General features: G+C 37.9%; 1 protein-coding gene across 1 annotated transcript; it reads right to left on the reverse strand.

The window, feature by feature from the left end:
• Nucleotides 1-970: 970 nt before the first annotated feature.
• Nucleotides 971-13492, reverse strand: LOC121377714 (galactoside alpha-(1,2)-fucosyltransferase 2-like). The gene is made up of 2 exons (XM_041505801.1): nt 13258-13492; nt 971-2720 (listed from the first exon to the last, which is right to left on the reverse strand). The coding sequence occupies exons 1-2, from the start codon at nt 13280-13282 to the stop codon at nt 1756-1758; spliced, it is 990 nt and encodes a 329-aa protein (XP_041361735.1). The 5' UTR covers nt 13283-13492; the 3' UTR covers nt 971-1755.
• Between the last annotated feature and the right edge of the window lie 764 nt (nt 13493-14256).

The raw sequence follows: 14256 nt of genomic DNA on the forward strand, positions 1-14256 counted from the left end.
GATGTTTTTTGCTGTCGTTGAACGCAGGTAATATTTGCGTTCAGCCAAGGCAGTCCCGAAAATGAAGCTAGACTGATTTAAGCACTTCACGCCAAACTGAATGATATTATATTGAACCAATCAAATCACCAGTATTAGCGAACGTTAACGATGCTCTTTGTCGCTGAATGCAAAACAGAGACCAAGAGCTGTTTCACAAAATAACACATCAGTTTTATAAAAAACGTCATCGAGAAATCGTGGAAGATTCTCTCATCTGTGTTCATACTGATAACAATAAATAAACTATTATCTACGTCTACATAAAATCATCTTCATAAATCAAGGCTAATATTCGTTCCTCGTATTCAGCCTTGATACATGTAGTCAAGAAATCGTGCCACAAAATGCTTAAATTTCATTGGATGCGATTAGATCTGATTGCAACGAATCGCAACGCTCCTTATAGATTCCCTTGTTATTGTAAACGTCAGCGTCCGTGGAAACGTGTCGTGTTTGTCACGATATGTTAAAAAAAAGGTTTCGGCGGTTATTTTTTTATATTGCTTTCAATATTGTCACATGTTACCGATGCTGTGATTGGTCAGCGATGTCATCGTGTAAGGGACATAATCGGTGTTACAAATGTTCTTCCAATAGAGGGCGCTAGTAGTGGATATCAGTAATCTTGACTACATGTATCAAGGCTGAATACGAGGAACGAATATTAGCCTTGATTTATGAAGATGACATAAAATTGGCAAGTTCATGACAATGCAATGCTGCCATTGCATACCTACATTATGTCTACATCTTAATCCAGAACATCTGAATAAATAAATTAATGATTGAAATTCAGTGATTGACAACAGCAATTTTGGAACTGGCATGATTATATATATATATATATATATATATATATATATATATATATATATATATATATATATATATATATATATATATACACACACACACACACACACACATATTGGCCGATTGGCCGCAAGCAACTCAAATTATTTAAAAATCAACTTTCATTCAAATTAATTAAAATCATGAAGGTAAAATATTCTTAAAAACGCCAAATTAAAAACTTTATGTGTGTGTATATATATATCTCAGTGTTTTCCAATTTTTTCTCTTTAAAAAAACAAAACAAACATCATAGGGGCAGGACGAAGCCCATCGTTCTAGAATCGAACCCTGTCTGTGGGCCCACTGGGCTATTACTCGACCCACCCAGTGCTCTACAACTGGTATAACAAAACCGTGGTATCATGGTATGTCTGAGATATTGCATGTGAATGATCTCTGGCCGCTAATCGAAAAGGGTATGCACCAAGTGGGCAAAGATTCCAGCTGGCGCGTTCAGGTTTCATTTTTAGAATGTGTATTTAATAAGTACAATATCCATGCAAAGGTATTTAACGTCAAATATAGGATCTTTGTGATGGTAGGCAAACAAAAACCCCGCGTTTTTGTAATACAATTGTCTCTGACGCCAGATGGCGATTATAACCGTCCAACTGTATCTTTAGCTCTCGAATGGCAAGCACTCGAAATCTAGTAGCTTGAAAGGGAACGGAAACCAAAACATTACAGCGAAAGACCAAGCCCTGTTAAAATTATATGATGTAGATTATTGCTTGTTTGGCGGAAAAGTGGAAAACACAGATATATACGATAACACGATACAACATATAGTAAAAAAAAAAACCCGAACAAATAGATGTTGGCTTACTATCACAGAACGCGTTTGTGGATGTTGCAAAATCACAACCCTGTCCACGTTGGATAAACAAAATCTTTGTGCTCTTTGTCAAAACCTTTGCTATGCAAAGTTCCAGGCTTTGTGAAATTTTTATAATAGACCGTCTCACCATTGCATAGGAATCCTGCCCACCACCCATACGTCCCAATAGTCATAATGGTATGATCCAACGTCGACAACAGCGCCAAGTCGACTACCGCAGAGTTACCTTCCATGAAAATGACGTCATTATGGCGGATGTCGATTATACTCTTCGTCCATTTAAATTCGTCAGAACAAATTATAAATGTGACGTTTTTGTATTTCCTTCTGAAATAATCCATAGCCTTTGCTACATACGACGGTGGTGCAACTTTGTATCCAAACTTAACCGATTCCGGTATCAGCATGTCGCCTCGCCTCACGTGAACTCCCACGAGAGTCATGTACTTCCGGTTGTGCAGCACAAACTTCTCATTGAGTGCGGATCTCAGAACAAAATCGGCCTCGAACAAAACGGGATCGACAAACTGGAACTGGTTTCTGATCTCCTGTTCGTAATGGTAAAAATACTTCCAAGACTGCAGAAATCCATTCACGTAGTAGTCAGTGTGGCTGCCAATGGCGGTGATGTTGGCGTCCACGGTGCAGCACGGACCTTCTTGGACGTACTTAGCGTATTTACACACGCACGTGTCGACTGTCAAATCGGCTTCGATTTTCAAAAATCTCGCCAACATCATGTCTTTCGGAAGTACCATCCTTAAACCCCTGTCGCGGGTCAGTCCATATATGGAGGCGTACTGGAAGAGCTGGTTCCCAATTTGACCTTTGAACTCGTGACATAAGTAGTGGCAGTCGTAGGGCCAACCACAGTTGCCGACATCTTGGTAACGACAATTGACATTCTTATAGAAAATCTCTTTGTGTTGGTTGAAAATGAGAACACTCGGAATTAGGTTGATAGCGCATAAGAATCCGAAGATAACTGCAAAGAAAAAGAAAAGAAAAAATATGTTTTTAAACAACACAAACGAATATTAATTAGAAACAATTTCTAAACCTATTTCCAAGTTCGGTTCAAAAAATCATGTCATGGATCGAATTCTCTAAATTCTCGCAACTTTGCGATCCTGCAGTGCAGTGCAAAAACACTTGCAAGGAAGATGCAAGAATAACAATGTTCTCTGTTACTTGTCGGATTTCCCAAGTTGGCGTTATAATCGCGGCATAATTTACCCAACCTCTATTGCTTTATCCGTATGACCAGCGTGTTTAAGAGAGCTTTGTGAGTTATGGCCCTTGGCTGTCTGGGCCGTCTGACGGTACTTCACATTTTGATGGGACTCCCATCAAAATGTGGAGTTGGGAGTGCAATAATCTGAGAGACACTAGAAAATATATATTTAGACGAACAAATTTGATGGAATCATTTCAATTCCATCCAGGGCCCCGTTCCACAAAGCGATCTTAGTCCTAAGATCACCTTAAGTGCATATATTAGCTGTGCAGTTAGGTGATCTTAGGGCTAAGATCGCTTCGTGGAACGGGGCCCTGAACTTTTATTACAATTTCTACTTTTTAATTTTTTATTTTAATCTAAATTTTAATTTTATTTCTCTGTGATATTTGTATTTTTTGCACAGTTCTTTACACAGTATTTTAATTTCACTATTGAATTTTTATATTGATGTTGATGCATTTTACCATAGTTTGACACCCAACAGCCAATATATTTTTCGTGCTGGGGTGTGCCGTGTCGTTAAACATCTTTTATATTCTAGTCTATTCTTCTGTGTTATATTTCTTCCAAAAGCACCATCCCCGTCGGTGGGCCAATTGGGCTATATCTCGTTCCAGCCAGTGCACCACGACTGATATATCAAAGTCCGTGGTATGTACTACCCTGTCTGTGAGATGGTGCATATAAAAGAACCCTTGCTGCTAATTGAAGAGAGAAGCCCATTAAGCGCCAGACAGCAGGTTTCCTCCCTCAATATCTGTGTGGTCCTTAACTATATGTCTGACGCCATATAACCGTAAATAAAATGTGTTGAGTGCGTCGTTATATAAAACATTTCTTTTTTTCCAAAAGCACCAAAATTGTACATAAAATATTTTTTAAATGTCCAGTTTATCACAGGCAAAACGTAGCGATATTGGATTACAAAATATAAACATTATGTTGGGTTATTTAAAATAATTTTTTTAATGATTTAAAAGGTATTGTATATCGTTAAATTTTGTTTTCTTTGCCGACACCACTAAAGGAAATTGATTTATTAATAACCGGCTATTGGATGTCATTTAGTAATTTTGACATTATTAAAGAGAAGAAACCTTCCAATAGTAGCAACGAATCTTTTATATGCACCATCCCACACACAGGATAGCACATACCAAGGCCTTGGAAATATCAGTCGTGGTGAACCGAGTTAAACAAAAAACAGCCCAATGGGCCCACCGACGGGGATCGATCTCAAACCAACCCATGGCAGTGTTTTTACTTTCTCACCACCATCTCTTTCTGTTTCGGTCGGTCGGTCTGTCTGTCTGTCTGTCTCTCTTCCGCCACCCCCCCCCCCCCCCCCCCCCCCCCCCCCATCTCTCTCTCTCTCTCTCTGAATATTTCTGGTTGTCGTGATCAGATGAAAACATTCAATATCTCCACCCCTTCCCGATATCTACCGGCCTGCAAAAAACACTCACTAATCCCACTCTCGCTTTTAAGACACGCACGGACCATTGGTTGCATATAGCATGTATTGAATTATAGCGAACGACCGAATTTCATTACTATATATATATTTTTTTTTTTCTCTTTTTTTTTTGTATTAGTCAACATTCTTTTATATGTCTTTCATCTAAATATAATCACTACAAGATTGTCCTGGTGCATAAAGAAATTGTATCAATCGAACGGCTCAGTATCCAATGTCTATTCAATGGATTATTTCAAGACATTTTATAATCCAACAGCCAAATTCCTATTAGGTTGCGAGGGAACCCGTTTCACCTATGCCCCTATCGTCGGTGTTGCAATGAAAAGGGAATTAAGTTAAAGATATTCCAATGTCACGATGAGAAACTTGAACGTAGATGTGTCGTGTTTGGGGTCAATCGTGAGAGCTCATTGTATCTCATTGTGTGTGTGTGTGTGTGTGTGTGTGTGTGTGTGTGTGCGTGTTTGTGTGTGTGTGTATACGTGTGTGTGTGTGTGTGTGTGTGTGTGTGTGTGTGTGTGTGTATGTATGTATGTAGCGATATACAGTCACAAAGCGAGATAACATTGACACAGATTACATAACTCGAAGACCTGACATGCTGCTACATTCTTACACCAGATTTGGATTCAGCGGCCCGTATTTTAGTCAAAAACACCTGCATTTCAGGGCCGTACCCTGATAAAAATCCTGGGGGGGGGGGGGGGGGGGGGGGCGCTACTAGTTATAAAGAAATGAATCACTATAAATTAAACCCTGAGATGTGTATACTATTTTCTCGAGTAAATTGTGTGTTTTTTTAAATGAGTTTATGAGTGATGAATATGTGGATTTTTTTTTATCACTTAACTCGAAAATGATTGATGTAAAGGTATTTGACGTCAAACATAGGATTGTTGTGGAATTAGAGCGGGATTCGTTGCCTACCGTTTGGTAGTCAGGAATTGCCAAAAAAAGACATAGGTTGGCCTCTGACTGTAATGAGAGCGTGTTTATGTCCAAATGTCCGTCTAGCTCTCTTACAGTCAGAGTACTCGGGCTAGTACTAATCATACACCTATAACCGCAAACCAGGACATGGCATCAGACTAGAGTTATCGAGGCATTTGTTTGGCCAAAATACAGAAACGAATGTGAATTTTTTTTTAGTTTTCTTGTTATGTGATTAATGGCTGTGGAGCTGCTTTGTATGCTGAATTGTTACACTGGGTTTGACAGGTAAGAGGATGCAGTTAGTGAATATGTGCACTTGGTTTACACTGGATACTGCATAATGTCCCCCACAGCACCTTGAAGTCAAGCAACATTTGTATAAAATGCACAGAAATGGGTGTGATTCGGTCCCTTAGCCCACGTGTGTTTGTTTACATTCATATAACGTAAAAATGAGGTGGACAACAGGGGTCGCCATTTTGAGTGTTCACTGGTCCCAGGCAGGTAACGTGTCTTGTGAAATGCCAATGGCCTGGTGAAATTAATAAAAGTGCTACAGCCACTAGAGCTATATGAGAAAACATAGTGTAATTAATTGTGGTCTGAGGCCACCTGAACGCCCGTGGTTTAGACTGGATGCGTGCGATGCGCTCTCATTGAAACTAATTCTAGCCGCAGTGAAATAATCGCATGTGGTGTATATGCCCCAAAACGCAAGACGCAGATTCAACAGTGGGACCGCACGCACGCACCGTATCCACTATGTGTGATCATTTAGCGGGCGTATCTGTTTAACCAATATCACAGGAGAAACGGCTGGGCATTGCCCCAGGCGGACAAAGGTGCAAAAAAGAAATCCGCTGGCCTACTTATGTTAACACAGTTTCTTTAGCTACTAATGCTAGCATACAAAGAACCATACGGCATAAATAATGGTGGTTTGTGGCTAGTTAGAAGTCATGTGCGATACCCCCCACGCACACACATTTCTGCTCCATTTAAGTTTAACTTTCAATGGATATGTACCAACCTAATTCTGTCAAGAGTTGAATGCTACGATCTCCTTGAATGGCAATGAGATTTAGGTGACCTTATTTTATGCTAAAGATTCATTCATTCATTATATTTTAAAGGGACCATCCTAAGTGGTTTTCAACCAACAGAGTCTTTTTGGCGACTACAATTTAGTGTTCGGTCCGAATATTCGATCGTAATATACTGTTCGAAATATATGTATTCATATAGTATTTTCAAGTATTCGAATATCGTACAATCGAAGTGTTTCTGGTCATCCCGGTGTTTCTAATACCACAAAATGCATTTTTAAAAGCGCACGTGCGTCTGAGAAGGAACAGTTATGGAGTCGAGTTTTAGTCTATTTTTAACGATATTTTACCGTTTCAACTTCACAGACTCTTGTTTCACCTCTCTTGTAACGATATCCAAATGTGTTACAGCTTTGTAACTTCACCAAACTTAGTCTGTATCCTAACCGGACGCGAGCGATGTGAGCGATTATTTTAGAAATCATCGATTTCAATTGCCGTATCCTAACCGCACGCGTGCGACGCAACTAATAAATCTGTCGCAACCGGTTAGGATACAGCTTTAATATTTATTTTTACAGGTTTAAACTAGGGTCTGCGCCTTTAATAACTCCTGTGAAACCTGGGCCCTACCTTCCTCCTGAACCTCCTTTGGGCTAATTATTATTATTACACGTAAAAATAAATTAGGTGTATTTAGAAATGCCCGATCAAAAATTGCGCATGATATAAATTTTATATAATTATACTATAAAATATAAATTTAAATTATTTTTATTATTAAATACGTTTTGGCTGCGCTTCAAAATATTTAATATAAAGTCCCGTCTCTTTTTAGATTAATTATAAAAATTGGCCCTATGTTGTATTTCTGTCCCAGGTGAGGCCAAGTAGATCTAACAGCAGTGCGTGGACTCCCATGTCCAGGTGACATTTCATCATGTCATGTCATAGGGTTTTACGTGCACATTCAGAACAAGCTGTTGTAGCGCACGCCTGTCGTGGGCACAAGAGCCGGCCTTGGCCGGCTCCTCCGTCCATGACAGGAAAGGTGGGGGAGGGGAAAGGAGGGACCGTCTGCACTGCCAGGTGCAAGGGAGCACCAGCAGCCCGATCAAATCGGTAGCAGGCGGGTGGTGGGGGTGGTGGTGGTGGTGCTATGGAATTTGAATGGAGCAGTTAAATGCCAAAGAGAAAAGGGTGCGCAATTTTGATTGAGGGAATTTGGCGCAATTTTGAACGGTCGGTCTATAAATAACCATTTAAATATCGACCAATTACACTTCGCCGTTTTCGGGATACAAATTCTAAATATATCGGGCGAGACTATTTATGCAACAGGCGAACTTGTTCCTCTATTTCAATATTGAAAAAAAAACAGGGGGAAAAGTGCAGAATTAAACTCTGGATTGTATACTAGTATAAACAGATTTTATGGCTCTACATACCATCACGGGTTATGGATCACCTGAGTGTAAATAAAGTTCAGTTCAGTTCAGATTCTGTTCTCATGACAATTAGACAGACGCCTTGGAGGATTTACTACGAGTACTGCTAAGACAGAAACGAAACCTGTATTGTTCCTACATAGTTTTAATTGGTTAATTTCATATGACACGAGTGACAGTTTCAATCCAAGCCCAGCAATCAGGGTGGGGTTTTTTTTTTCTGTGTGTCAGAAAGTTGGCTTCGAACCTTTTAGTGAAGAAACCCCCACCCAGAATTATCATTGTTCGACACATAGCAAAGCGTTACGTCAAATTACGGGTGTTGAACGTGGAATAATGGCTACGCTTGTAAAGAGATTTATCAGACAAATTTATAAAACAAAACAGATTTATAAAAAAAACCAAAAAAAAAACCCATTGAATCATGACACGACCCTCCCCCCCCTCCCCCACTACCTTTTATATTTGCTTGTTGCCCCATAACACGACTTGTAGACACTGTGTGCCCCTCTCCCAATATGAGTTACGTTAAAGTTTGTTTTGTATAGCATATTGATTTATTAATCATCGGCTATTAAATGTCAAACATTTGGTAATTTTGACATATAATCCTAGAGAGGAAACCCGCTGCATTTTTCCATTAGTAGCAGCAAAGGATCTTTCTATAATTATGCATCATCCCACAGACATAATAGTACATACCACGGCTTTTGGTATACCAGTCATGGTGTACAGGCTGGAACAACAATTTCAAATAGCCCAATTGACCCACCGACGTGGATCGACCCCAGACCGACTGCGCATTAGGCGAGGGCTGTTCAACTGGGCTACGTCACACCTTCAATATTAATTCATATTACTATCAAGCTCTCACATTAACAGAAGACATTAATAAAAATAGACATAACACTGTAGATTCAACAAACATAAAAATCCGTAAATGGATACCTGACAAAAGACAGCAGTTTGTCAATAAGTTTGACCAAAAGTCACTTGATAGTATCTCCAGCATTTTTTATAACGACACGAACGATGCACAAACGTGTCAACAAAGCGATTGAAGTCATGAAAAATCAATTTATAGATTCTGCAACGTCAACATTCGGCCGCGTGACAAACGGTGCTTGTGCACGGACTAAATTTAAAACCAAGCGACCTCTATTTGGCACGTTTCTTGTCTCTAGAAAAAAATACCACGCGGCAAAGAAAACATATTCAGTATATAAAAGTGCAGAAAACAAACAGAGATTAATTAACGCAAGCAGATCATATAAGAAATGTTTATTTAAAGAAAATGCAGCTCATAAATACAAAGCAGAAAAACAAATGCGCGATCTGAAATTAAACGACCCAAAATCTTTTTATAAATTATTAAAACCAATAACTGTGAATAATAATTTCCCATCACTAAACGAACTTAGCAATTTTTTTGAAAAAGTAAATGAAGGAGATTATATGGATACTGATATAAATCAAGATACAGATTTTGAAACTTTCGAATTAGATAATGACGCTCTAGATAAACCGATTGAAGAAAGAGAAGTTAAAAATGCAATAAAACAGCTTAAAAATGGAAAAGCTTCCGGAATTGATAATATCACAAATATCATTAAATCTACTGCGGACAAAATGTTGCCAATATACACAAAATTCAATGTTATGCCAGATAACAGTATTTTCCCAAATGAATGGCTGATAGGAATGATTAAGCCAATCTTTAAAAATAAAGGAAGCCGTTCTATGCCAGAAAATTATAGACCAATAACCTTATTATGCTATAGCTCAAAACTATTTACAACGATCCTAAATAAGCGACTAAATGACTATCTAGAAGAAAATAATATCTTAACTGAAGCCCAGACTGTATTTCAAAAAGGCTACTCCACAACCGACCATCTGTTTAATATATATTCTTTAATCGAAATTTTAAAAAGAAGAAAAAAGAAATTATTCTATTCTATTTTCTACCTGAAAATTATTATGTTAAAAATTTGGTGGCTACCAATAACATAATCAACGACACTACTGTCTTTGCATGTTAGTTTTACAATATTGTTATCATTACCTATTCTACCATTAGCTATGTATAGATTATGCGTTTTACACAGGTTTAGAAGCTGTGTGCCATGACTATTTATTCTCCCTGTATCTTGACTTACTCTATCTTTTGGGACATTACAAGATTCTAGTTTAGTTACATCACATATATGACTTAATCTAACAACCGTTGAACGTAATAAGGATTACATCTGTATGTGATTTTCTAAGGGGAACTCTTAGTTTGTACCCAAAACGAGTATATTCTCACAAAATCGTTTTTAAAAAGCACAAAATACATCAGGCCCGTAGGAACTGGGATGGTGTGATGGGAGGGGTTCTTTAAAATATTGCACATAATCAGGGCCGTAGCTAGCAGGGGGGCATTTGCCCCCCCCCCCCCCGAAAAAAAATCAGGAAAGCATTATAGAAACTTCTTTTCTTAACTGTTTAAGGAGTTTTAGACTATTAACTACTCAGTTGCCCCCCCCCCCCCTCCCCCATACAAAAACTCCTAGCTATGGCCCTGATAATAACATATACATATAAATGGTGTTTATGGTTGATAAAGGGTTACAAATGGATAACCTCTATCTGATTTGCAACGACCCTGTAAAGAGAGCGAAACGACCCGGTATGGGGGCGAAACAACACGGGGCAAAACGGCACGGGGCGATCGGGAATAAAGGCGAAACGACCTGATACCGATATGGTCTGGCAGGCATTTTGTTCTTGCATTAAAATCACCAAGTAACATTAATGGACTTCCTAATGTTGTTTGTTGATTTATTTCATTTTCAATAATAGTAAATGTAATTTCCTTGTAATAAGGGGAATTTATTGGGGGAATATAAAGTATACCAATCAGCAATTTTTCATGTAGGCCAATATTCTCACCTGGGATTTGGAGCCAAGATACAAATTCTGATTTGTGGGTGACATCAATATTGAGACTGGTGACTAACTCATCTTTGATACCAATAGCTATGCCACCAGAGGGACGTAGTTTGTTTTGGCGGTTATTCAGGTTAAAGGTATAACCAGGTAGAAGAATTGAAAGTTTATCCGATCGATTCATCCATTTGGTCTCGGTAAAGCACAAAATATCATATTTGATGATATTTTCAACAAATTCAGGTATCAATAATTTGCTTCTGAGTCCACATACATTTAAACTAAGAAAATGTATAGATTCCATATTAATTATTTTCTTTTGCTGGTCTGTATTTATTGTATTTCTATTGATCCGATTGAATTTTACAAACCAGAACTGGGTTATGTCTATTCACTATTCACTATTTACTTTAAATAATATTTATTAGTAGTCAAGTTAACAGATGGGAGAGGTCAACGGGCGTAGCCTAAGGAAAACACTTTAACTATATTATACAACAGAGGTCTTATATCATTTGTCAACAAGGACAGCTGAGTCTATTACGGCCAAGAAAAGGCTACTATTTTGCTTCAGTTTTTCTAAATTAAATTTTTGTTTATTTAAATATAGGAGTGCTTTAAAAAGAAAACGTTAATTTTTCAGAATTTTAAAAGTTTTAAAATGTGGGTTTTTTTCGAAAACTTAACGTAATCAGTTCTGGTTGACAACGTTCGTTATGTTTCCTGTTTTGTTATAACAATAATAATAATAATAAATAATAATAATAATAAATAAAATGCTGTTGTAGTTTTTATTATATTACTTTTATTTTACTTTGCTTTAGTTTTTGTTCATTAAACTATATTTATACTCCCTTTAAAAAAAAAATTCAAAATCAAAATAAATACCATCTAAGTCTCAAGCTAATTTTTATTTAAATAAATATTTTATATTACGGTGTACTAGCGAAAACCCTTGGTCTATAGCGACGTCTATGTGTTATCTAATCGAAATATGATAGTATATAGACTACCAAATCGATTGAAAAGTGAAACAAAAATGATACGTAGTCGATTAACTTTTAAAAATTAGGAGCCGTATTTACAAAGCCTGTTTAAGTCTAAAGCTGTATCCTAACCGGACGAGAGCGACGCGAGCGATTATTTCAGAAAGCATGGATTTCAATCACCGTATCCTAAGCGCACAGATCGACGCACGCGTGTGGTTAGGATACGGTAATTTAACAGGACTAGCTTCTAGTTACAAAATATTTCGCCAAAATGTCCATTAAAAATACCAAATTGCAGAAATCAACAGTTATTTTCTTTTAAAAATGTCAGTTATCGCATAAAATTATTTCGCCAAATAAAAATAAAATTCGCCAACTGCTTTCAAAATTCGCAATTAGCTAGCTCTGATTATTAAAATCACTTTAAAATTGTTTTAATAATCGCTCGGATCAGGTTAGGATACAGCTTTACACGCGTGTAACTTCATACATTTACAAGTCTCAAACACCTGCGTTAAAGCAAAACAGGCGTCGTAAATATCGTCCCTGTGTGAAAACGTCCCCTGTTTCTACCAAAACGTCCCCGGTCACACTTAACACCAATAAAAACAACACATACACAATAATTATATGAGAGAATGAGAGAATGAATATTTAACGACACCCCAGCACGAAAAATACATCGGCTATTGGGTGTCAAACCATGGTAATGGAAACAAATAAGGTGATGATCAACATCAACAGAAAAATTCAAGATATAAATAAAAACAGTGTAAAGAACTGTGCAAAAATACAAATACAAATATCACAGATAGATACTGACTTTTACTCTAAACTTCAATTTGTGCTGTATTGGCCATTCTCAAAGAGAATGTTACACCCCTGCACCACGGCGAGGTTACAGCACGCGCAGGGGTTATATGAGAGAAGTGGAATGGAATCGAATTCAATGTTATTTCAGCCCTATTCAATCCCTGAATGCCATTACATGCTTACGGCAACTAATTATTTCACCTTCCCCGTTTACTTGTTTATTTAACGGACAGCCTCCTTCGTACGTGGGGACGATATGGTCCTTTGTATGAGGGGACGATCTGACGCGGGGACGTTATGACTGGTCAACATTACGATACTAAACATTCTTTTGCACGATCTATATTCCATTGTAAAAATCAAAACCAAAATAAAAAATCAAACACGACAAATAAAAACAAAACAGTAAATATATATTTAAAAAAAAAAACCTGTCCTACTTCAATTGAAAAGTGAAACAAAAATGATAATTAGTCAAACAAACAGTTAAACATTATTATGGTTATTACGATAATAAATATTACTTTTTACGATCTAACAACGGTTAATCCATTCTACAAACAAAACAAAAGTTAACAACATCATATAAAACACGACAAATAAAAACAAAACAAGAAATATATAACAAAAAATTACTCCTACCTCTCCAACTTTTTCTTCGTGGCATATTGTATCCAGTGCGGAAGTTACGAGATTTTAATCACTAATCTTTATAAAACACACGTACGTAATTCCCAATTTTGTGACTTGTACGTAAAGTGTTTTTTAAAGTAATATTCTCCAGTAGTTGATGGAAGAAGCTCAACAAGCGAATACCTATTCCAGGTGAATCACACACAATGTAACAGTTCACCTCACCCGCGTGCTGAAAGGTAGCTTGCTAACAGGTGAGTTTTAGTTGCGCCGAATCGGCGCAGGTTCGGGGTAGCTTGGTGTGTAGTAATGTGTTGGGATACAGTGGTCCGCGGTGATGTAATGAATCGACCTATTGTAGTGAATAATGCAGCTTTTGCAGGTCTCTTGTTTTCAAATGAGCCTTTTGTTCATTTACCAGGGGGATTACAGCCATAGGCCTCCAGGTAATAAATGATTCAGGCCCGTACCTATGATTTCTTTCAAGGCAGCGGCTGAATCCGGGGCGGGCGTGCCTGAACCCTAGTGGATAGGGGCACGTAAAATTAGTTGCCCGTTGCCCGTTTCAAGGGAGGCTGTGTGTGTGTATGTGTGTGTGTGTTAATGTCACGTCCAACATTTGCACAAGAGTTTCAAAGCTTACCCCCTACACATCTGAAAATTTACTCCTTTTCCTCTTTGTTTTATTAGGTACGAAATGACCATCGTACGAAGTGACTAGCAACCTGGGTTTTTTTTGGTGGGGTGTGGTGAGATGTGGGTAAATTTTTTTAATTCTCTTTAGCTGCAGACGACCCTGTATTATAGTGTGCGGATTAACTACCCCCCCCCCCCCATTATAATTATCTTAGGTACGGCCCTGTGTGTGTAGGTATGTATGTATGTTGGGGATGCGTGATTCATGAAAGTGGACTTTCGCGAAAAGAATGTCGATTTGTTCAGTTTTGTTTGAGAGTGTCGTAAAGTAGTCCGGTCAACATGTAGCTGAGTCGTAAACTAATCCTGTCA

The sequence above is a fragment of the Gigantopelta aegis genome, chromosome 7, assembly GCF_016097555.1.
Source record: "Gigantopelta aegis isolate Gae_Host chromosome 7, Gae_host_genome, whole genome shotgun sequence".
NCBI lineage: Eukaryota > Metazoa > Mollusca > Gastropoda > Neomphalida > Peltospiridae > Gigantopelta > Gigantopelta aegis.

Coding starts and splice junctions, on each gene's coding strand:
- LOC121377714 (XM_041505801.1), bottom strand. CDS start 13,282: ATGCCACGAAGAAAAAGTTGGAGAG. Junction 2,721..13,257: donor ACGAAGAAAAAGTTGGAGAG/GTAGGAGTAATT, acceptor TTTTCTTTGCAG/TTATCTTCGGATTCTTATGC.